Genomic DNA, 22441 nt, shown 5'->3' with positions numbered 1-22441 from the left:
ACAAGTTGATAACCACTCCAACAATGAGTCTGCGTACGCTATCGTCCCGCCCTCGAGCCTGCGATCGGTGCTGGCTCTTGGTAGGTCATCTTCTGCCCACAGAACCTGCTTCAAGTCTAACACCCCCTTGTAGAAGACGCAGTGCGATTCCCAAAGTCCATGCGCTCGCTGCCAGCGCCTGGAGCTTCCCTGTGTCACCGAGCGTCCTCTACAGGCAAAGGGACGGCCGAAAAAGTCCGCGTCAATCAGACGGGTGAGAGCCACCATTTAGAATGCGTTAGTCTCCATTGTCTGCTAGACTGACCGACTGACCCCTGGGTGGATATCGCGTATCCGTAGGCATTCATTCAATCGCCCGCAGAGCCAACAGGGCCTGGATCTGGTGGACAGGAGGTCATTGCCTCTCCATCCACAGCTGGTGTTTCACCAGCAGCAGCAACAGGCCCCTCTCAAGATTTATCGGAGCTATCGTTAGATACCGACCTTGTAGACGGTCTTCTACATCAAATTGCTTCCTCGTCTAGGAAGCTTGGGATCTTCGGGGCACTGCCAGCCAGTATCCATCCTGCAGGAGAGAACCATGCCAATGGATCACTACGTCAGGTCTGGAATCCAGACCAGTGGTACGTGCTACTTGCACTTTCGCTAGAGATATACCATCCTCGTGTCCCAGATACAGTCCCTGGGCCGCGCAAGTTGAGCCAGGATCTGCTCCGGAGAAGTGTACTCGCCTTGACCCAGGATCTTTCCTGGAAGGCTCCTGAACCTGGGATTGAAAACGTTCTCCTCCTGCTGCTGTCTAGCTACACATGGTGTTTGAGTGTTGAGTTTGTCGAGATTGCTGCCCGGTGGCAATCATTATCTTGTGTGATATACCATGACATAGCGAAGCTTCCTGTCCCGAATGACGATTGTGGCGAGTTGAAGAATCGGTAAGTCATAGATAACATAAGTGTTACTCATGGGGAGGGAGAGCTGATGGAGAAGCAGCACGGAAATGGCGCTTTATATTCAAGACGCGTAAGCAGACTGGCTATTTATTTTTGGCATCGGCTTTCTAATGCAAACTGCAAGAACCATGTCGCTTCTCCACTATCCCAGGAAGCCCAGCTGTGATCTACAGAAGCAGGTGAAGTCACAGATCGCTGACGGTGTATGGCATGCTCGTCGCCGCCCCCTTCCTGCCCAGACAGAGCATCAGCCTGTCGAGGATAGTTCGTACTTTGCTTTGATGCATCCACTGGCCAAGTACGACCCGTCCTCTACCCTGCATTTATAACAGTCACTGATTGGGAACAACTAAGCTGCATGCGAGCGATAATCGAAGCTCCATCAGTTGGTAGTAGAGCATGGCTGATGGCGAAAAATGAGCTATCCGATTACTTCTTCGGCTTTCCTTCCACGCTGTTGCGATTTGATGACTTAAGCTACGTCTACGAAGCTGAAGCAATGATCTGGATGCATGGACTGTTTATCATGTTACGTATGAATATTCCATTCTACCAGGCTGACGGACCAACTGCTAACATTTACCTAGACGGAACGCGGGACTTGGTTAACCTAACGATGAACCCCATGTACCTCGAAGCGGACCGATTCATCCATCTGCTCGAGCATTCGATCCTCCTGGGAGATGTAGGTCTAACCTCTGAAATATCAAATGCCATTAAATATCTGACGAAGTAGGTTCTACCAACCGTCTTATCCCTGGATCCATCCTTGGATTGTCTGTCCCCCGCAACAGTTTTTTTCATCCTCCACTCGGCTACAGTTCATGCCATGGCCTTGCGCCAGTTCATCCCAAATCACTGTAGCCGGGCCTCACTGGGCACCGGTGTACCAGTAAAGCTCGCCCGGTCGAGCGACCACCATTGCAACTTGTTGTCTGCCGTGCAGCTCCACTGCAAGCGTTACGATGTACCAATCATTGGAGAAGTACATTCGCTTCTCTCATATTATCGTTCGCAAGCTGCGTTTCGCACCTCAGCTGTTAGTGCTATCCGCCCGCGTACTTTGATGCACTACCGGTGGTGCCAAGGGGGTGCTGGGATCGTACCACTGCGCATTGAGGATGCCGAGGCTATATGGAACTACACTTTCAGTCCCGATGAGGATCTTTGGCAGACCGAGTCGGCGAACAGGAGTGTTCTTCAAGCACTAATTGCCGACCTATGTGCGCCCGAGGCAAGGATCTGCCGCAATGGATATTTTGACCTGAGCATTCTCATAGAATGACGAAGCGGTCTGTCACACACAACGAGACACTCATTGATACTAGAACAGAGGAACAGAGAGATCTTTCTCTGCGGCTAGAATCTGCAGACTGAGGGCTGCCGGAGGTTCCATCGAATCCACCAAGGACGTAGAATCTGCAAACCGTTGCCATAGCTCCACTAATAGTTCGAGAACCTGATTGAAATGTGCAATGCGAAAATATTTCTGTAATCGGTGGAACAAGGCAACAAGCTCCCGCTGTAGCGATCTATCGTCGCAGATCTCGTTTCCGATCACCGTCATCGGCCAGATCATGGCGTTGGCGATGGTGATTTCCTGCTCCTCGGCAAGAGAAATCAACGATTGCAGCCCGAAGATCATCTCGCGGACGAATCTTCGGTTTATTCGCTCCCGCTGGATTGATCTCGGTGTGTATACGCTAGTCGCAAACCCACCACGGGTTAGATAAATATGTGCGGCTTTGCGTATGATCTCCCAGGCGTTGGTCAACGCAAGAGACAGTGTTGTCGATATGTGCGGTGGGATGGCGGGTGGCTCCCACTCGGCGATAATTACGTGCATTCGCGAGGTCCAATATGATACCGGACAATCTTGCAGAGAGACACTGTCATGATCGTCCGCCGACAGTGTTTCATCTCCCCGGCCTGTGTTCCGTAGCAGATCTTGGATGCAGCAAGCGATCCATTCGTCAACCACGGTGCCCGCACCGTGAACATCTTCCATGACCGCGGAAACAAGCGCAATCACTGTAATCAGCGTCTCGGGGTACCCTGTTGTGACCTCAAACGGCGAAAACGCTGCGGGTGCGTCTCCAGCAAATTCATCCCCTTGCCCCCTGGGCAGCGGACAAATCCCCCAGCGCAGCCATGTATGTTGACTCATCTCTGGCCGGTTCAAAGCAAAGGCGGAGATATCCCAATACGCGGCTATGGTTCGCGCATTCCGCACAAGCGGCACCGTGCGAAAGAGCTCGAGATCCAGCGACTCGATAAAAGCGATCATGCCCCTCACATGCACCGACCAGTTGTGGACTTTCTCCGGAAATCCGAATAGCGCCAACAGCTCGCAGGAGCACAGGACCTCCACAGCATCCCCACAGCTCACATGGCTCCCCAGCGTCTGTAGACGGGACAGCGTCGCTCGCACCTTGGTGATGGTCGCCTGGTACCAGTCGAGCGCTTCCCAACACGACAGGCTGTGCTGCGCATGGGGCGCCAACCCTCTCGCGGGATGGTTGGGGTGGGCGTGATCCTCGTCGGAAAGGCGTTGTCGCGCCGACAAGGCCAGCAGCGCGCTGAGAATAGTCGCATTCTCGGACGCCAGTTGGAGGATGTCTTCAAGTAAGGGCTGCGGGCATTCGCCAATTGCAACAATGGTCCGTCGGCAGCAGTGGGTCAGGTAGCGGATGTCCTGGTTCTCACGCCCGCTGAGTTTCAGACCCCGGTTGCGGCGAGGGAAGAGGGAGAACATCGTGCGGTCGACAGTCTGCGGAGGACGTGGAGCATCCAGGGAGAAATGACCGGCGGCTGTCAACGGGAAATAGTCGCCGTCGGCTGATTTCTCCCTCGGCACTAAGGTAGCCGCCAATGATGTCAACGCATCCATACATCCGAAGGTACTTAGAGTGCAACTCGCCAACAACGAGGGATATAAATGTACAGCCAAGTTGAGATACGGAGCAATGGCTGTTCCACAGGTAGATTCCGAGGCCACAATACCCCAGAAATATTCTCATCATGCCAAGCATCGTCGTGATCAACGGGGCAGACGCTATCACTCCGAGAACGCAAGAAGGAGCCGGAGCCTATACGGATCTCGCGGGCTCCGAGTACGTGCTTTCCAAGGCTATAGGACCAGAGAGCTAAGGTTCTGACTCTAGTGTTTCCGCCCCGCATCCGATAGTAGCTGGTGTCTGGGACCTGGTCGATCTAGACGAGCCGACTCCGATCTTTGAAGCGGAATGGGATGAGATGAAATACATGATAGCCGGTAAGCAACTAGACCGGACTTTGAGAATTCAATACGATCCATTGACCCCAAATATAGGGGAATTAACGCTGAGGAACGGAGAAACAGGAGAGATCAGCGAGCTCAGGGCAGGCAGCATGCTGTGGATTCCCACCGGCTCGAAGATGTCGATTATCAAGTCGAAGGGGGTGCGAGTTGTGTATGTGGAACAGCAGTATAGGAAGGGGATGTTTACCTCTTCCACTTGATGAGTGTGACATGGATCCATGAAGAATGGTATACCAATGCTAGAGTGCGAGACTAGCCTATGCTTAGTGCCCAGCGCTTAAACCAACCGAGCTTCCTGAGTTTGAACATAGCTTTGTATTATGTGAATCAATCATCCTCGCACCGCGGATGTAAGCCATGTGGGGAGGCAGAAAAGCCTTTGTCTCACAAGTGCCCGCGGATACTATATAAGCCATGCTCCATGCTCTCATTTTTTTCTTTTTTTTTTTTTTCTCGCCCCCCAATATAGCGCACAAATACACACCAGAACAGCCCACGACTATGACCGGCTTGATCCGCACCCAGATCCAGCAACTTATTGATGAGTTTGTCTGTGCAAATCCGCTCTCCAAAGCGGCATATGAACGCGCCTGCAATGTCCTTCCGGCCGGGAATACTCGCTCCGTCCTCTCGTCGGAACCCTACCCTCTCACTCTAAAGTCTGGTCACGACGCGTACGTGACATCCGTAGATGGCCGGGAGTATATCGACTTTGTGTCTGATTTCACAGCGGGCCTATACGGACACTCGCATGAGCATATACAGCGGGCGATCACGGACGCGTTAGCCACAGGGTTCAGTCTCGGTGGCGTCATTGAGAAAGAAGCGCAGCTCGGAGAGATCCTCCAGACCCGGTTCAAGAGTATCGAACGGGTGCGCTACTGCAATTCGGGGACCGAGGCGAATACGTTTGCCCTAGCCACGGCGAGGGCGTTTACTGGGCGGAACAAGGTGCGTTTCCTGATGTTGCTTGACGGTACTAGATATATACTACAGACGAGCCACTGACACCGCCCGTTCCATCGCTAGATCCTCGTATTTGACAGTGGCTATCACGGCGGAACGATCAGTTTCCACGGCACGCTGGGCAACCCAATGAACCTCCCGCACGAATTCGTGGTCGGTAGCTTCGACAACATCGAGCAAACACGACCGTTGATCGACGAAACTCTAGCCGCAATCCTCGTCGAGCCCATGCAGATGGCCGGGGGCGTGCGACCCGCCTCCGTGCAGTTCCTCCAGTTCCTACGCGACTCCGCCACGGCCGTCGGCGCAGTCGTGATTTTCGACGAGGTTGTGACGTCCCGGCTTCACTATCATGGTCTCCAGGGAGCTCTCGGGGTGTATCCCGATATGACCACCCTGGGGAAGTATCTCGGCGGTGGCTTCTCCTTTGGTGCGTTTGGTGGACGTGCCGACATCATGGAAATGTTCGACCCTGCTGTGCGCGGGGGCAACGTACTTCACCATAGCGGTACGTTTAACAACAACGTCTTTACCATGACGGCGGCTGTGGCTGCCGCAGAGCTAGTCACAGAGCCGGCACTGAGGGAGCTAAACCGGCTGGGTGATTGTTTGCGAGTGAAGGCGAATACCATTATCCAGCAAGCGGGAGTTGAGAACATGGTGTTTGTTGGCTACGGGAGCACAGTGGGCATTGGGTTCGTGGGGGAGCTCGGTCCTCCCCTGCGCGAAATGTTTTACTTCACCTTGCTGCAGCAGGGCATTCTTATCGGCCGTCGGGGATTTCTGTGTGTGAATCTGGCGCATACGTACGCCCAGGTGGAGCGATTCTTGGACGTTCTGCAGCGCTTTGTGGCGGAGTGGGCACCTATCCTGAAGGAAATATAGGAGTAGTACAACTAGTAATGCTGTGTGGCAGACATGGGGTCGTGCGAGAATGTCTCCTATTCTGCTCTGTTGAATTTAAGAAAAAGCCCCGACGGCTCCTTTCAGATTTGCGCCAGTGATCTTCAGTGACCCACTCCTCCGATAGTCATGCTGTGACGATAATGCCTCCACAGTCTTGTGTGTCTCCGCTAGGTCAACCTGCTCAAGGAGCTGGCGCTATATTTCCAACGCCATACACCGTACTGTCCCCTTCAGAACTGCTGGCAGCTTTCCCATCCAGTATCATGTCTCCTAGCAGCAGCAGCAGCAGCTCGCTGGTACCCGTCGACAACCAAGATTTACACTCTACAGAAGGCCCCAAGAAGGATGATGGCGAGACAGAAGATGGTATCATTGCTGAGCTTGGCTATGTGGTCGCCTATCGGAGGGTCTTCCGCTCTCTTGGGAATATGTGCATGGTGCTTGCGTTGACATCGTACGACCCTATTCTGATCTCTACTGCAAATTCCATTTGCTGCGCCAGTACTAAGCCGGTATACCTTCTCGCAGTCCCTTGAGTGCCATTTTAATTACCGCAACCTACCAAATCCAATATGCGGGATACTGGGGTTTATCATGGTGAGAGAGAGACCGTATCTGCCAACTCAAGGCGTGGTTACTAAACTCAGTCCAGGGGATGGATTATCCCAAACGCCCTCCTGTTGCCAGAAGTCCTTGCAATCGCAGAGCTCGCCTCTTCCATGCCAGTCAATGGCTCATTCTACTGGTGGGCGGGTGCCCTGGCACCGCCCGCCTGGTCTCACGCCGTATCGTTCATTACAGGCTGGATGAATGTGTTGACCATGTTCGCCTCCACTGCCACCTTTGCCTACGCCGTTGCCTCATCCCTCTCCTATGGCGTCACGATCGCATTACCAGACATGATCTGGACCAATGCGCAGGTTATGGCCCTGTCGCTGGCTGTGGTCCTCATCTGGAGCGCCATAATGACATTGAGGCTGGAGCGCATCGCTTTTGTGTATATCTCAATGGGTACGTACGTGGCTTCTTTCCCGATGCTTCATCCGCCATCACATACCTCTTGTCGCTGATCCTTGCGGCATCAGCCGTTCTCATCCTGGTCCAGGCTCTGATGCTCATTATCGGTTTACCAATCACCCACGCGATCCAGAATCGTCCATTCGCTTCCGCGCAGGCGGTATTCGGCGAATATTTAAACTCGTCCGATTGGGGACCGGAGGTAGCAGTCCCGTATTCTTGGTTCTGTGCTCTCTGGGTTAATTCCGCCTGGATGGTCCCCGTCTATGTCTCTGAAGAGACCCATAATGCTAGCAAGGAAATCCCAAAATCGCTCTTATACACATTCGCGGCGACCGCGGCCTCCGGCCTCGTCGTGTGCCTGCTCTTTGCATTCTGCATCCCAGACATGGAGGCTGTGGCGGCAGATACATCGTACGTGTATCCTCTCTTGTCCTTTACGCACACCACGATGGCGTCCTAAGTATTTTCTTTCCACCAGCGGATATCCACTGTTCACCGTAGTCTTTGACCACCTCGGCGAAGCCGCATCTCTTACCCTCTTCTCCATTGTCGTCCCCGTCGGCTTCATCGGCGGCAGCGGCACCCTTCTCACATACGCGAGCCAGATCGCCGCCTTTTCTCGCGACGGCGGCTTCCCCTGGCACGAGCGAATGGCCTACATCCACCCGCGTCTCAACCTCCCGATCTACGCCCTCAGTCTCCTCGGAGCGGGAACATTCCTCGTGCTCATCATCGCGCTCTCACCCAAAGCCAGCTCGATCATCTACTCCCTATCCGTTGTCTCCAGCCTGGTCACATTTATCATCCCGATCTTCTTCCGCATTGTTGCGGGTAATCGATGGGTTCCCGGGCCGTGGAGCCTCGGACGATGGAGTATCCCCATTCATACCTTGGCTGTTGTCACGCAGCTGTATCTCATCATTATGGAGTGCTTCCCGCCGGAGCGGGCATGGACGGCGGAAACGTTTAATTATAACTTTGCGCTGACCGTGGGAGCTTTCCTAATTGCGTGTGGATTCTACTGGGGCATGGGGAGGAAGACGTACAGGGGACTAGATATGGAGGCGTTGGAGGCGTGGAGAAGAAATCATGCGGATCTTGCTGGTCATCCTGGGTGATGGATGGGCGCAGTCAGGGCTCTATCATATGATGCTTGTGACTACCGGGGGTGCAAGCACTTCCGAACCGTTATGCACCGACATATACTTCCATCATTATCGTTCACACATACTACTTCTTATGTATCCACTATTGTGCGTCTGTCTGGCTATGAGAACTCTCTCGTTCCTCCCATACCGTTCGCTGAGCTGAGCAACAGCGTTCGATCCTGAGTGGCCATCTAAATACTATCGTTAGCATGGGTTCTGCCTCAAAAGTCCTCGACTCAAATCAGCTGAAACTTGACAGTAAGGCTACTTTTATGTCTTTGGAGGTTTAAAGAGCCCAGGTAACGTGGCTTCAAAGAGATCATAGAGATAGGCAAACGCCCCAAAAGAAAAAAGATCACAAGCTTTTTGCTTAGCTCCATAAGATCATGACCGACTATTGTGATTTCAAAAATTGATTGTCCGTCCCAACACGTTTATGCTTATTACAGTTTACGTTTGTGACGTTGATGCTGAGATCTGAATTGCGTCAAATTTCGTCATGTACAGTACTGAATCTAACAACCCGGCCACCACCACAAAAGGCTTCAGGCCTTCCGACAATTATAAGTAAGATGCCACGGCGGAAATTCATGAGGAATAGATGCTCATAGAAAGACCTCAGCAACATACCGAGGACCTTTGAACTCGTCGGGGGAGCAGGAAACAATCTTAGACAACGCCTTCTTAACCCCTTCGTTCATCTTAGTCCCACCGCAGACAAAAATCCTTGCACCCTGTTCCCATAGACTCTTTACGGTTGATTGTTCCATCCACAGTAAGTCTTGAACGTACCGACAGTCAGAGGAGTGATCCGGTGCTCTGCTAAATGCTCTAAATATGGTCACCACTTCCTGTGACTCGAAGTCATTGAGTTCATCACGATAGAGATCATCAAGCAAGGGATCTCTACAGCCGAAGAATAGCATTGCGGGGGCCAGCTTGATCCCTGTTTGATTCCGTATGGCTCTCTCCTGGATGAAAGCCCTGAAAGGTGCAATTCCAGAACCCGAAGCTACCATGATGATAGGCAGGGAGGACGACTGCGGGGGGAGACGGAAATCTGGGCTTGGATGTCTCAGGGATACCCTGAGTATAGTCCCAGGGACGCAGTCCAGCAAGTGATTTGAGGCTACCCCACGATGATGGCCAGCTGTACCGTTTCTCGGTTCATCGACAATCGAAATAGTCAATGATGCCAGGCCAGGTTTGGACCTCGGGGAAGAGGAGATTGTATATAGTCTTGCGCGGATCGGAGCCAGCATTTGAAGGTAATCCTCAAAGGTGATTGAGTTCGAGGAAAATTGATCTAACACATCAATAAGAGAGGCGCGGTTTTCTCGGACGTGTGTAATGTATTCGTCTCCAGCCAATCTTAGCAGTTTTTCAGCGGTAGCTGTATCCGTGGCCTTTGCCGCCAATGCTTTCAAGCTCTATCGAACGTGGATAAGCATCTGTCGGTATGTAGGATAAGGTTGCTTACCAGTGGCGTAGCCAACTGCCCCAACTCCACATATCCACTCAACAAGTCGGCCACCGAAATCGGTGTGTCTGTTGGCAAAGACGTCGCGGACCCCGAGGTGACGTACACGATACTATCTTCGCCCATTCGGAAATGGGAGAGAACTCGTTGCACATTTTGTCGAGAGTTCAGAGGTAGGATGGCTAAATGATCTCCGGCTTCGTATTTGAGATGGTCTGGTAAGGCGATCTCCACGTGTATCTTCTTCGATGTACTTGGTGACGTGAGCACTTGGACAAGTTGAACGACCGCCGTGTCATATTCCGCACGCAACGAGTGTGGAGGTCGGATATTCACTCTAACTGTGTCGACCCGGGTAGAAAGGATGCAATCGCTGCTGAGGTCGACTGTTTCTTCCAGCGCCGGCAAAAGTTCCTTCTCTGTCCAGGATTCTAGCTCTGCAAAGGGGTCCTGCTCCGCTGTATCCACAGAACCACGCTGAGCGATACGCTTTCCGCCATGCTCCTCGAGCAGGGTGTCCACGAGAGTCGGGATTCGATGGAAAGTGGCAGTCCAGTCTCGATGCCCTGTCAAGCTTATTGTCAGTAACTTTGGGTCCTGGACGAAGGAGGTATAGAGCAGGCCGCCCTACCGCATCCGAAGACCGCGTAAGTGATTCCTTGCAACACCTCTCCTTCGATCCCAGTAAGCCAGTCGACAAACTGTGCCGCATTTGCAGGCGGTCTTCCATCATAAGATCCGGTGATAATTAGCACCGGCTCGGACTTCGGCAACTCGTCCTTGATGGATGCGTCCATATATTTCACTTGACAACTGAGAGGCTTCTTGCTACTCAAAATTGATCCCAATCGATGGGCCAGAGCCTCACAAGTTCCGCTGTTGGATCCATAAAGGATTGTAGCTGGAATGGAAGCCTCAGATGCTGTCCTGGCCGCGAAAGCTTTACTGGATGGCGGTACTGTTGGTGCTGCCAGTAATGAAGACTTGAGTATCTCTCGACCCGGTCGTGGTGTAGCATGGGCCCACAGATTGTCTGGTTTGATAGTAAGCGTTTCTTTGAGTTGCAAGTCGTAGTCCTTGTCCACTAAGCTCATGCTGAAGTTTTGTAGACAAAGTACGAGGATCTATGCTGGGCCGAGATTAGCTTGCGAACGTACACTAACTGACGCAGTGGTCAACAATGAAATTAGCGAATGGGCCGACTGACTATCAATGCCTCCTGCCACGCAAACGCCCTCCCGATACAGCCTCTTTTACCATTGCCAAATGGCTTCCAGGAGTTCACAGGAAGCTTCTGAAAGTCTTCATCTAGCATCCTCTCCGGTCGAAACTCATCCGGATCAGGGCCGTATACGTCAGGATCACGATGCACCGCAGCGAGAAAGATATCGAGAGAATCTCCCGGGTTGACCTCGAATTTACCACCAATGATTTCCGTCTTATAGGGCGTCACAGAAAAGCCGGGCGCTGTGGGCATTAACCGGAGGGTCTCGCGAAGAACGGCAGTCAAATATCTTAGTTTGGACAGGTGTTCCACTGTAAGTTCCTGGCCTCCAACAACACGATCGACCTCGTCGGTCGCTTTGGCCATAGCAATCGGGTGTTTCAGCAAGTAGTACAACACGAAAGATAAGAGCCCAGATGTCGTTTCATGCCCTGCTACTAGAAAGGTCAGCATATTATCGATGATCGATTCGTCGGTCATGGCCTCTCCAGACACATTATCTCTGGCATTCATCATGGTATCCAGCAGGTCGTTTCGGGTCCGGGGATTTGATTCCCGTCGGTCCTTAATGAGGTCCTGGCAAATTTTGCGCATCACCTCAACATCCAGCTTCAAACTCTTCTTTGCACGGAAACGGAAACGGTTCAGAGCAGAGGGAAGAGTCGCTTGCATGTCTGCCTCTTTTAGGAAACGGACCATGCTATTAACAAATGGGTGAAAATCTCCTTCGAAGTAAAAGCTGTTGAATCGATAGCCCATCGCACATAGCGCGATGGTGTCCAGCGTCACGCGCGTAAAGTCATCCGTTAGGTTCAATGGTCGCTTGGAACCATACCGTTGCCTGAATTGACCATTTTTGTCAGAAGACAGATCACATGTGCGGAGGGGGACCAGGGAAACATAGTATATTTTGGTACCATTTCATGCAGAGTTGTTGCGCAATATCACACATCTCAGGGAACATGGCGCGGATGCGAAGAGGCCCAAATGCCGGGACAAGCAGGCGATGAGCCAGCTGCCAATTCTTCTCATCGTCACGGGCAGTGAATAGACCATCGTTTGTACCCGCGCGCAGTGCTTCCAGACTGGATGAAACGTGCTTGTGGAAGCGGGTCTCATCACAAAGCTCCGAAGTCAGAGCAACGCTATTTATAGCAATCGAGGTTTGTCCCGCAAATGTCATCCTAAAGATCGGATCTTCAGATGTAGGTTCAGCGTTCATGAGCGATCCTCCTTGTGGGGAGATCTATACTCACAGTAACGTTTTGCGAGTTCTAGAAAGGACATAGTACCATTTTCGAGGTCTATATCCAATAGGTTGCCGATGATGGGCAAGGCTGGAGTACAGTTAGGCATTTACTTTGTCCATATCTCATAGTTCTAGGAGTAACGGCGTACCGCGTGGCCCTGGAATTGGGCAGATTTGGCTCTCTTTCCCTGTACCTGGCATATCTCCTATGCAACCCAAGCTGATGGTACCGGCCGTGTTGGTGTTAGCTCTCCGGATTTTCAGGGGTAAGCTGCGACACTTAGAATATGTGTTTGGGAAGCGATATCACGTCAACTTACTCGTCCACATGCCGAGCCAGGCTTTCTTATCTCGACAGGAACCAATTGCTTTTATTCTGCCGTAGGCTGTAACCAAGAAGCCACCAAGGCAGCATGAGGAGGAACCCGCGGGCCCCGCGCGTATGAGATGCAGCGTAACTCGAGAAAATCCCCGTCGGCTGTTTTCGACCGCCCCGCGGAGGCCCATACTGTCGTACACTAAACCTCAAATTCACGCGTAGCCCAGAAGTTGTCGCGTTAGTTATGGGTGAAGGGAGTACTGATCTGCTGTGGGGTGGAAGACAGCTCGAAGATCCTGAAATCTTCCGTGACGATGCCGTTAGAGAAGCATGTTGGGTAGGAGGCGTCTGGACCGGCACATGCACACCCTATCCGCCTGGATCAGCTTGCAGTGTTGGACTTATTGGACAGCCTGGCGATGCCCAGCCCAGCCCAGACGACATGTCTGAGCATCACGACTGCATGGGATGAGACTTCGTTAGCATGAAATCCTATGTAGAATAAAGGACATTAAATCACCATGATAGGTACTATATGCATATTGAGAGCGGCATTAAATACAAAATCGGCATCTTACTCCCGGCCGAAATCTGCAAGATATCATTCAAAGTGCAAGACCAACTAACCGTGCATATGCTGCAGTGGTGCGAATTATCCTCCTCACTTTTTACTCTCTCGTCACAGGCTTCCCCGCACACCATAGATTAGTGCAACCGTTATACTCTACAACACGTGTATAACCAACTCATCCCCCAAATTCCAAAGACCACTACTGTTTTCATAGACGACAACTCATCCTCGGCAACCAGATCCAAACAACGGGACTCGTTCCGCCCTCATGCGGGGATTCAGATACCTATATAGAATCACATCTACATCAGTAGCCTACTACTACTACTACTACCACAATTCTCCCATCCTGTTGGTATCCTACTACTAGCACATCCCCCAGCCCCTTATCAATGCTATCATCATGGCCCTCCTAACCACCACACTTGCCTTCCTCTCCCAACACATCCCCTCCATCCTACTAACAATCCTCATCATCCACCTCACCCGGAATTACTTCACACCCGGAGTATCGCACATCCCAGGCCCCTTCCTCGCCAAACTCACCAATCTGTGGCGGTTCGTAGATGTAGCGCGAGGCAAAGCGGAGATCACACATTATCGGCTGCACCAGGAACATGGCGAGTATGTGCGGTTGGGACCGAAGGTCGTTAGTGTGTGGAATGTGGAGGCGTTGAAGGTGATTTATGGGGTTAATAGGGGGTATAAGAAGGTATTTTCATTAATCTTCTCCTACTATTTCTAGTTTGAATTTTTGGGAGGATGAAGTATGTTTGTGTGAATATACTAATAAACAATGCATACATAGACTGCATTCTATCGCGTCCAGCAACAACTTGCAAAGGGAAAGCCGACTAAAACACTGTTTACGTCCCTTGACGAGGATTTTCATGCTAAGATAAAACGACCCGTGTCGGCGTCTTATTCGATGAGCACGGTTGCTGAGTTCGAGCCGTTTGTGGATAGTACAATACGGACGTTTTTTGCGCGGTTGGATGGGTTTGCGGCGAATAGGAGTATGTTTGATATTTCGACGTGGTTGCAGTATTGTAAGGCATATGTTTTGGGCACTGATTGTTGGCTGTAAGCTGATATGGGCAGATGCGTTTGATGTCATTGGTGAGATGACGTTCAGCAAACAACTTGGGTTCTTACAGCAGGGTCGTGATGTTGAAGGTATCATCATGTCGTTGGAGAAGACGTTCGATTATGCGGGAAAGGTGGGTTGCATGCCAACACTTTGTTTCCTCATTTTGACAGGTCGTTCGTCTATAGATTGGTCAAATACCCTGGCTTGATTATGTCTTTCTCAAGAACCCTCTCTGGCAGCTTATCCAGGGCGGGTCAACAGGAGCTGTTGCTCGTTTCGCCCGCGACCGCTTGCATGAACGGCTGTCTCAGGATGGCAGTAAGCGAGATGATTTCCCTGGACTTCACAAAGACTTCTTGACCCGCTTCTTGGAAGCGAAATCTATTCACCCTGACGTGGTCGACGACGCCCAGGTATTTTCCTACACAGTCAGCAATGTCAACGCAGGCTCTGATACCACTGCTATCTCTCTCCGAGCGATCCTGTACTATACGTTGAAGTACCCCAGGGTATTGAGCAAGCTGCAGGAGGAATTGCATAGCGCCCTCCAATCTGGGAAAATTACCGTTCCTGTATCATGGAAACAAAGTCAGGAACTTCCATATCTCGACGCCGTCATCAAGGAGGCTCTTCGTCTGCATCCACCCGTGGGACTCCTCTTGGAGAGGGTAGTCCCCGCAGAAGGCCTCCAATTGCCAAACGGCCCCTTCCTCCCCGCCGGGACTGTTGTTGGAGTCAATCCGTGGATAATCCATCGCCACGCTATTTTTGGCAAAGAGGTTGACAGGTTCGTCCCTGAGCGTTGGCTGCGGGGTAACGATGAATCAGAAGCGGAGTTTCAGATACGAAGGCAGAATATGCTAGGGGCAACGCTGACGTTTGGGGCCGGCCCCCGAACCTGCATTGGGAAGAACATCAGTCTGTTAGATAATATATAAGCTGATACCATCGTTGCTCTTGGCATACAAGGTATGTGCACTGCCATCACCTCTTTTTTTCTGGTAATTCCGCGATCTCTGGCTGACGGGTGGCTGTTACAGGTTGAATTGAATGATCCGGAAGCTGAGTGGGAGGTGGTCAATGCATGGTTCGTACGACAGAAAGGGATGAACGTGAAAGTGACGCGAGTGGCATAGTGCACAGTTAACTGTCAGATGGAAGGGTGAAGTGAGATGACTTTTCGTCGGGAATAAGATCCTGCGATGGATCCTGCATGCAAGGCGCTCTTAGGAAGTCCGACGGTCAAGCCCACTCGGTAATCTTAATAGAAGGGGAACTTGGCATCATCCCTTTTGGTCGCCACAAAGCGGCATGGTCAAGAGCCGAAGAGAACAAGCAAGAGCAATCGAATGTACTGCCCTCTGGGGCCCCGACTATCTACTATAATTCCTGTGCGAGAACACGTTCGTCATGGCGATGACGCGCAGGAGACCCACCAGTTGGCGGCATTATCCCAATGTGGGCGCACTAGGAATTGCGGTGCTGATTTCCGATAAGGGATCATCAAGCGCATCCTTGGGTTCCGTTCGTATTAATAGAATCAATTTCGCTTTCGCATGTTGCTCCATATAAGGACGAAGCGGCGGAGCTGAAGTACATCGAATTTCCGGGACAGCGCAATCTCTCTCAAGGGATGCTATCTAGCTTTAGAGTTTCTGACAGTCCAAATTTTGGTGAACTAAGTTAAGCCATGCATGCGAGATATCCACCCCAGCGACTCATATCATAAGAATGAGTCCTAACCTGCAGATGATAAGCGATACATCAGATATGACCCGAATGATTGGACAGCGGCCAATGGCACCAAAGTTGGTTGCCTTTCGGTAGTAGAGAATAGAGTGAAGCGGTACTATCCATGGTGCCTTGAAGCATCAAACTTAATCAAATTGGGTTTAGGGAAAAGTTCCCGAAGCAGTAGGAAGTGGTGGGGCACGGCAGCATCACGGGACGATCGATCCCCGCTAGAATCATGTGACGGAGTAATGCTGTTCAAGCTCACTCAGCGATGGCGGTTAATAATCATCGTGCTCGACATCAATTTGGGGGGAGGGGAGGGGGAGATCGGAAAGATAGCATCCGGTGTTGGTTCGGGAAGGGCAAACAAACCTAGGTGGGCCTCAAACCAGAGGGCCAGAAGGGATAAAACAGTTTGTTCGACAACAGACTATCAAAAAGGGCAAGCAGCTGTCGAGCGAATCGAACCTTGGCGCTTCGGCGGGTGGGACCCGACTAGGGGCAGCTGAAACCGACTCCGCCCGGTACGTTCGTATTGTGTCAAACCGGTTTTTCGCTTTCCGTACCAAGGAAGTTGCCAACGTTCGTCGTCATAATTCCCACCACTGGGAATAACCTGCTGGAGTTAACTGGCAGTTGGTAAATGAGCATCATCAACTGTTATGCCATCCAGGCAACCTGTCTGGACGATCGCTTCTTCATCCAACGGTAGATATGCAATGCATCCAGCCGGTCTCCAGACGGCTCGGGGCGGACCCTCCCAACTGCAAACTGCGAGGGATGTGGTTGGCGCAGCTCAAGAGACAGACAGAGATGTCCAGCGTCTCCCCATACATAACGTCACCGCGGATGCAGCTTCTATGGAGCAACATGTATGTAGGAGTGACCTATCATGATTGAAAAGTACTATGCAACAAGGCGACGAAATAGGCACCTTGTAGATGATAGATAGATGGAAGTGGTTGAGACTGCGCGAGACTCTGCAGACTGCCTGACTTCTTTGAGATCGCCCCTGCAACCGTTGTGTAACCCCCGTCTCGGGGTGAAGAGGAACGCAAAGCCATTGTGAAGTCTACAGGCTGCATTGGCGTACTTTTTCTACATGGCACCACACTCCGAGGTCATCCGCAAGTGCCTCGACTGATTGCACTAGACATATACAGAAAATCATCAACCTCAAACGCCGTTGGTGAGACTGATCTCATCCTGGCGTCAGACTGAAACCCATCGTGTACCAAGTAAAAAAACCAAACCAGTTGTAATCAGAATACGGTACCTGAAATTAGCTGTGAAATTAGCACGGCAAGGCGTTTAGCTTACCGGACAGGGTCCGTAATAACCGGATGGATTTTAATTTTCAACTTCACGACTTCGCTGGAAATCGTACGCGCTAGACTCGATCGAGGCCCGCAGCGATTTTCCCCTTTTCCCTTTCGGCTCTCGCTTTTTATTCTTCGTCGTCGTCGTCGTCCACCTCCTCTTTTTCTGACTCTCTCTTCTCGCTCTTGTTTTACGTCGTGAGATGAAGTCTCGGATTGATCCTCTGGCAGGTTCGTGAGACTCGGTTGATGGACTGCTGCATCGCGCGCTGCCGGGGCGACTATTAACTTGGCCTGCACTTTTCTTTTCCATCCGCTCGTTTCACTTCGCGCCTGACGGGGCAGCTCGACCGCTTGACCGGTCTCTTCACTCGTTCACCACTGCCCTGCAGTCTTTCTCTACGCGCTTACTCTATTCTCGTTGCTTTTTTCCTCCTCTTCAACTCGCCTCCCTTTGCCTCTTCACCCATCCTTATCAACTGTCGCCCGCCCGTTCGCCCCTGAAATCAGTCCTCGACTGCGTCTTTCCATTCTACACTCACCGACCAATGTCCAGCGGGAACTGGGATCTATCATCTCGTGGCCATGGTCACAGGAAATGGAGACTTTCGATATCCGCCCCTTGCAGGCGCGCATGATATCCCCAGCCGACGCAGGATCCCGAACCCTCCCCGCCTAGATCCGTTGAGACTTAATCCTCCCTTTCCACGCCCCTCGACCGCCGACGGCGTTCGCCCTCCTCCCTCTCAGCGCCCCCCCGTGCCTTCCCCGCGACTGCACCCTGCACAGGTGGCTGCTGCTGATCCATCATGGCGCTCCCCTTCGCCTCAACCCAGAGATGATGACTATTTCGTCCCCCGCAAGCCCGCCCTCCGTACGCCAACATTCCCGGTATCACCAGGTCGTCGTCAGGGATATCCTTCCAGAGAGGCTGAATTCGATCGCCCACCGCCCCGGAAGCTTCCGCCAGGCGCACCAGGATTGCGCATCTCCATGTCTACCTCCAAATTGCACAATCGACGCCAACGGCCCCCTCGGTCACGAGAACGGTACCCAGATGATGCGTATGGATTGGCATTGCCTCGCGTCGTGCCTCCGGGGAGCTATGCAGACGCACATGGAGAAGATGCACTGCGATCTAGTATCAACTCCGCCATGACATCGCGATCCAGCATCGAGCAAGCCAGCGGAACTGAGCGCAGTAGTGTTCTCACCAAGAGTAGTTCGATAACCGACCTGTCTCCTGACACGCCCGATGGGCCTTGTGAAAAAGATGGGGGCATGAGTGTGGAAGATGCCATTTCCATGTACCTCGACGGTTTTAGCGATGTGACGGAGGAACCTGGGACGCCAGATATATATGACGACGAGAAAGTCAGACCGTGGAGCCCATGTCCGCCCACGGAATATACGCTCGATGATGGTCATACTTCCGATGAGCATTCGCCCGATATGGACCCTACTGAGGATCTTCCGCCTGTACCACCGCTCCCTGAGCTGAGTGCCCCTGTACGAGGGCCACTAAGCGATCGCCATGAGGAAGAGGAAGTTCCACCTGAAGAGCCACCCGTTGAGACACCATTGAAGTCACCCGGGTCCGAGCGTCAAGAAAGAAAGGTCGTGCTGCCCGGAGTGGTGCCTCCGCCCCTCCTGTTGGGAACGGACTCGCGCGATCGCTACGGGTTTCGAAAGGCTACCCATCATGTGACGCTTGCCCAGTGGGAGGCGTGGAACAGCTCATACTCCGACTTTGCCGCGACCCAGCGAATCAAGTGGGTGGAACTGCTCCGCCAAAATCGGCTGCCGATCACAGATCCGATCTCCTTCCCGCCAAAATCAAACAAAGTCAAAAAGTTTGTACGCAAGGGAATTCCTTCGGAGTATCGAGGAGCCGCCTGGTTTTTCTACGCTGGTGGGTATGAGCATCTGAACCGGAATCCCGGGCTCTACGACCAGCTTGTCCGGCAGGCCATGGATTCCCCAAGCAACGACGACAAGGAACACATTGAACGCGACTTACATCGGACGTTTCCGGATAACATCCACTTTAAGCCTGAATCGGTCGAACAATACGGAGGCTCCAGCGCTGGCGCTGGAAGCAGCAACCCGAAACACGAGTCCGTGACGGTTGAGACAGAGATGATCCAGTCGCTCCGGCGCGTGCTGTATGCATTCGCGGTGCACAACCCCCAGATCGGATATACGCAGTCGCTAAACTTCATCACGGGGTTGCTGCTGCTGTTCATGCCGGAAGAGAAGGCGTTTTGGATGCTGCACATTATCAGCTCGGTGTATCTCCCAAGCACGCACGAGATCAGCTTGGAGGGCGCTAACATCGACTTGTGGATTCTCATGGTGCTGCTCAAGGAGACGTCGCCACATGTGTACAACAAAATCGGTGGCGGGCTCGGTGGCGGCTCGCGGGCGCCCGCGCTGACGGTGACGTCGCGGCTGCCGGACATTACGCTCGGGCTGACGAACTGGCTGATGTCGGTATTCATCGGGACGTTGCCCCTGGAGACCACACTACGGGTGTGGGATGTGTTCTTCTACGAAGGGTCCAAGACGTTCTTCCGCGTGTCACTAGCCATCTTCAAGTCGTGCGAGCGAGAGATCATGGCAGTGTCGGATCCAATGGAGGTGTTCCAGGTGGTACAGACAGTGCCGAAGAAGCTGCTGGACGCCAATACTCTGATGGACGACTGTTTCGTACGACGACATCGGGTTGGACAAGGCCGCATTGACGAGCTGCGCGCCGCGCGACGGGCAGCAGTTCGACACGAGAACATGCGGCGGTCGCGGGCGTGGAACAAAGGGCAGATCCAGGCAGCGACAGACGAGTGGCCAGGACGATCGCGAACACCTATCCCAGGCATCGAGCGCAAGATCGGGGATTCGTGGCGACACATGCGGAACCATGCATTTCGGTAGGAGCTGAGGAGTGATGGTTGGCTTTTATTGATACCCCCAAGCAGCTTTATTGTATTTGAACCGGTCAGTCCACCGTTTACCTGGTCCGGACTATCTATTTGTACTCTGCGACCTCTTAATCTTAATAGACTCGCGGGTTTCAGGGCGCAGGCCGGATGGACTGACGACACGCCTGACGATGTTACATGTACATACTGCATATTAGCTTAGATATATGAGTGGCATTGATTCACATATTTTCATTTCCTAATTTTCTATTATTTACACTCGTTTGAGGTGACTTCAGGGAGAGGAATTAAGTTTGAGGATCCGTGGGGAGCCAACACAGCGGCCGGTCGATCCCGCCTCGATGACGCGCTCGAGCTGCAGTGCAACCCTCTCCTGCCCGGATTGTGACGTTGACTTTCTCTCCAGATAATGAGGTGTTTTTCACCTCTGAATCTCTCCTTTTCTGCATTCACAGCACGCAGTCATGAGTGGCCAGGCATCCAGCTATTACAACGCTAATCAGAGCTTTGGCGATCAGCCTCAGCCTCAGCCACCGCAGCAGCAACAACAATATGCCTACTACAACTACAATCAAGCTCCTCAGCCAGCACCCAACCAACACAATGGCGGCGATTATCGAGGACCTGAACCGAAACCTCCTCAAGGACCCCCTCAGGGACCTCCACCAACCTACAACCAAGCCGTATATGGGTTTGACGAAGCTTTCCAAGTCGAGCGACCCAAATACAATGACATCTGGGCGGGACTTCTAGTAGGATAACCCGATACTTCTACACAAAGCTTCACAACTAAACTGCTGGCAGTTCATCGCCGTGTTCCTCGGCTACGTGGCCGTGTCCGGTGTGACCATCCATCGCTATGCGAAATACAAAGGCTTCAGCGGCGGCGGCATCTATGATGCAACCAACGACTTCTCCCTTAACACCAACACCCTCGTGCTCTTCATCTTCGTCCTCTGCGTGGCTCTCGCCTTCTCGTATGCCTACTTCCTCGGTGCGCGGTACTTCTCCAAGCTCTTCATCTGGGTCACGGGCATCCTGAACATCATCTTCGCCCTCGCCACGGGCATCTACTACATCGTCCGCGGTCAATACGGTGGCGGCATCGTCTTCCTCATCTTCGGCGTCTTCGCTATCGTCTGCTTCATCAGCTGGATCCCCCGCATCCCCTTCACGGCCTACATGATGGAAGTTTCCATAGACGTCTCCCGCCAATACGGCCACATGTTCCTGGTCAGCACCATCGGCGGCCTAGTGGCCGTCGCCTTCGCCGCTTGGTTCTCTGTTACGCTCGTGTCTATCTACGTCGCCTACGAGCCCGATAGCACCGGCGTCAACCCAGCCTGCCCCAACGGCTCCGGCGGCTGCAGCACCGCCCGCGTCATTGGTCTAGTCGTCTACGTCACCTTCGCCATGTACTGGTTCAGCGAATGGCTTAAGAACACCGTGCACACCACCATCGCAGGCGTTTATGGCTCCTGGTACTTCTTCGCCAACTCACCCCAGGGCATGCCGCACGGTGCAACGCGCGGCGCCTTCCGGCGCGCCACCACCTACTCCTTCGGCAGCATCAGTTTCGGCTCGCTCATCCTCGCCGTGATCCAAATGCTCCGGCAGGCGTGCTCCATCGCCCAGCAGCAGGAAGCCGCTCAAGGTAGTATTATCGGTAGCATTGGGTTCTGGGTCCTGGGCTGTTTCATCTCCTTGCTTGATTGGCTCGTTACGTTCTTTAACCGCTACGCTTTCTGCCATATCGCCCTGTACGGGAAAGCATATATCCCCTCTGCCAAGGATACGTGGAAAATGATGAAGGATCGTGGCGTGGATGCCCTGGTTAATGATTGTCTGGTGGGGCCGGTGATAACGATGGGCTCGGTGTTCGTGTCGTATGTGTGTGCGCTACTGGCATATCTGTACCTCCAGTTCACGAACCCGGGGTATAACCAGGGTGGGGACTTCACGGCGGTCATTATGGCCTTTGCGTTTGTAATTGGATTGCAGATCTGTCAGATCTTTATGACGCCGGTGAGTAGTGGCATTGAAACGATCTTTGCTGCTATGGCGTGGGATCCGCAGGTCTTGGTACATGATCATTCCGAGATGTATTATCGCTTGGTGCAGTTGTATCCGAAGGTGCAGCAGGCGATTCATGCTTGAACAGCAGTGAGGATTTCGTGTTCTTGACAGTATCAACTTCCATTCAGATATAAAGAGAGACGATACT

At 52.6% G+C, this 22441-nt stretch overlaps 9 protein-coding genes across 9 annotated transcripts; 7 read left to right on the top strand and 2 right to left on the bottom strand.

The window, feature by feature from the left end:
- Positions 1–23: 23 nt before the first annotated feature.
- Positions 24–2423, top strand: BO79DRAFT_202939 (Zn(II)2Cys6 transcription factor domain-containing protein; the record flags this gene model as incomplete). Its single annotated transcript, XM_025681680.1, has 8 exons — positions 24–80; positions 134–253; positions 340–932; positions 991–1020; positions 1075–1248; positions 1305–1483; positions 1538–1635; positions 1687–2423. The coding sequence occupies 8 exons, from the start codon at positions 24–26 to the stop codon at positions 2233–2235; spliced, it is 1800 nt and encodes a 599-aa protein (XP_025535223.1). The 3' UTR covers positions 2236–2423.
- BO79DRAFT_248215 (uncharacterized protein) lies at positions 2275–3719 on the bottom strand (the record flags this gene model as incomplete). The annotated part of the gene is made up of 1 exon (XM_025685694.1): positions 2275–3719. Exon 1 carries the CDS (start codon positions 3703–3705, stop codon positions 2275–2277), a length of 1431 nt encoding a protein of 476 aa, XP_025535222.1. The 5' UTR covers positions 3706–3719.
- A 252-nt stretch (positions 3720–3971) lies between these two features.
- BO79DRAFT_202933 (uncharacterized protein) lies at positions 3972–4457 on the top strand (the record flags this gene model as incomplete). Its single annotated transcript, XM_025681679.1, has 3 exons — positions 3972–4063; positions 4115–4224; positions 4282–4457. The coding sequence occupies 3 exons, from the start codon at positions 3972–3974 to the stop codon at positions 4449–4451; spliced, it is 372 nt and encodes a 123-aa protein (XP_025535221.1). The 3' UTR covers positions 4452–4457.
- A 295-nt stretch (positions 4458–4752) lies between these two features.
- On the top strand, positions 4753–6102 carry BO79DRAFT_259349 (putative acetylornithine aminotransferase; the record flags this gene model as incomplete). The annotated part of the gene is made up of 2 exons (XM_025686359.1): positions 4753–5202; positions 5281–6102. The coding sequence occupies 2 exons, from the start codon at positions 4753–4755 to the stop codon at positions 6100–6102; spliced, it is 1272 nt and encodes a 423-aa protein (XP_025535220.1).
- Positions 6103–6386: 284 nt separating this feature from the next.
- Positions 6387–8261, top strand: BO79DRAFT_275719 (uncharacterized protein; the record flags this gene model as incomplete). Its single annotated transcript, XM_025687695.1, has 5 exons — positions 6387–6577; positions 6652–6720; positions 6776–7134; positions 7209–7554; positions 7622–8261. 5 exons carry the CDS (start codon positions 6387–6389, stop codon positions 8259–8261), a joined length of 1605 nt encoding a protein of 534 aa, XP_025535219.1.
- A 585-nt stretch (positions 8262–8846) lies between these two features.
- Positions 8847–12446, bottom strand: BO79DRAFT_275704 (bifunctional cytochrome P450/NADPH--P450 reductase; the record flags this gene model as incomplete). Its single annotated transcript, XM_025687694.1, has 7 exons — positions 8847–9721; positions 9772–10345; positions 10375–10895; positions 10979–11837; positions 11914–12193; positions 12253–12333; positions 12395–12446. The coding sequence occupies 7 exons, from the start codon at positions 12444–12446 to the stop codon at positions 8897–8899; spliced, it is 3192 nt and encodes a 1063-aa protein (XP_025535218.1). The 3' UTR covers positions 8847–8896.
- A 1092-nt stretch (positions 12447–13538) lies between these two features.
- BO79DRAFT_240539 (cytochrome P450) lies at positions 13539–15361 on the top strand (the record flags this gene model as incomplete). The annotated part of the gene is made up of 6 exons (XM_025685039.1): positions 13539–13814; positions 13944–14184; positions 14237–14355; positions 14411–15147; positions 15195–15198; positions 15266–15361. 6 exons carry the CDS (start codon positions 13539–13541, stop codon positions 15359–15361), a joined length of 1473 nt encoding a protein of 490 aa, XP_025535217.1.
- Positions 15362–17444: 2083 nt separating this feature from the next.
- Positions 17445–20436, top strand: BO79DRAFT_211402 (putative GTPase activating protein (Gyp3)). The gene has a single exon (XM_025683018.1). The coding sequence runs from the start codon at positions 17864–17866 to the stop codon at positions 20207–20209; it is 2346 nt and encodes a 781-aa protein (XP_025535216.1). The 5' UTR covers positions 17445–17863; the 3' UTR covers positions 20210–20436.
- Positions 20437–20681: 245 nt separating this feature from the next.
- BO79DRAFT_240537 (choline transporter-like family protein) lies at positions 20682–22433 on the top strand (the record flags this gene model as incomplete). The annotated part of the gene is made up of 2 exons (XM_025685038.1): positions 20682–20969; positions 21022–22433. The coding sequence occupies 2 exons, from the start codon at positions 20682–20684 to the stop codon at positions 22372–22374; spliced, it is 1641 nt and encodes a 546-aa protein (XP_025535215.1). The 3' UTR covers positions 22375–22433.
- Positions 22434–22441: the final 8 nt, after the last annotated feature.

Source organism: Aspergillus costaricaensis (genome assembly GCF_003184835.1).
Source record: "Aspergillus costaricaensis CBS 115574 unplaced genomic scaffold BO79scaffold_41, whole genome shotgun sequence".
Taxonomy (NCBI): Eukaryota; Fungi; Ascomycota; class Eurotiomycetes; order Eurotiales; family Aspergillaceae; genus Aspergillus; species Aspergillus costaricensis.
This window is presented reverse-complemented; position numbering and strand designations above follow the sequence as displayed.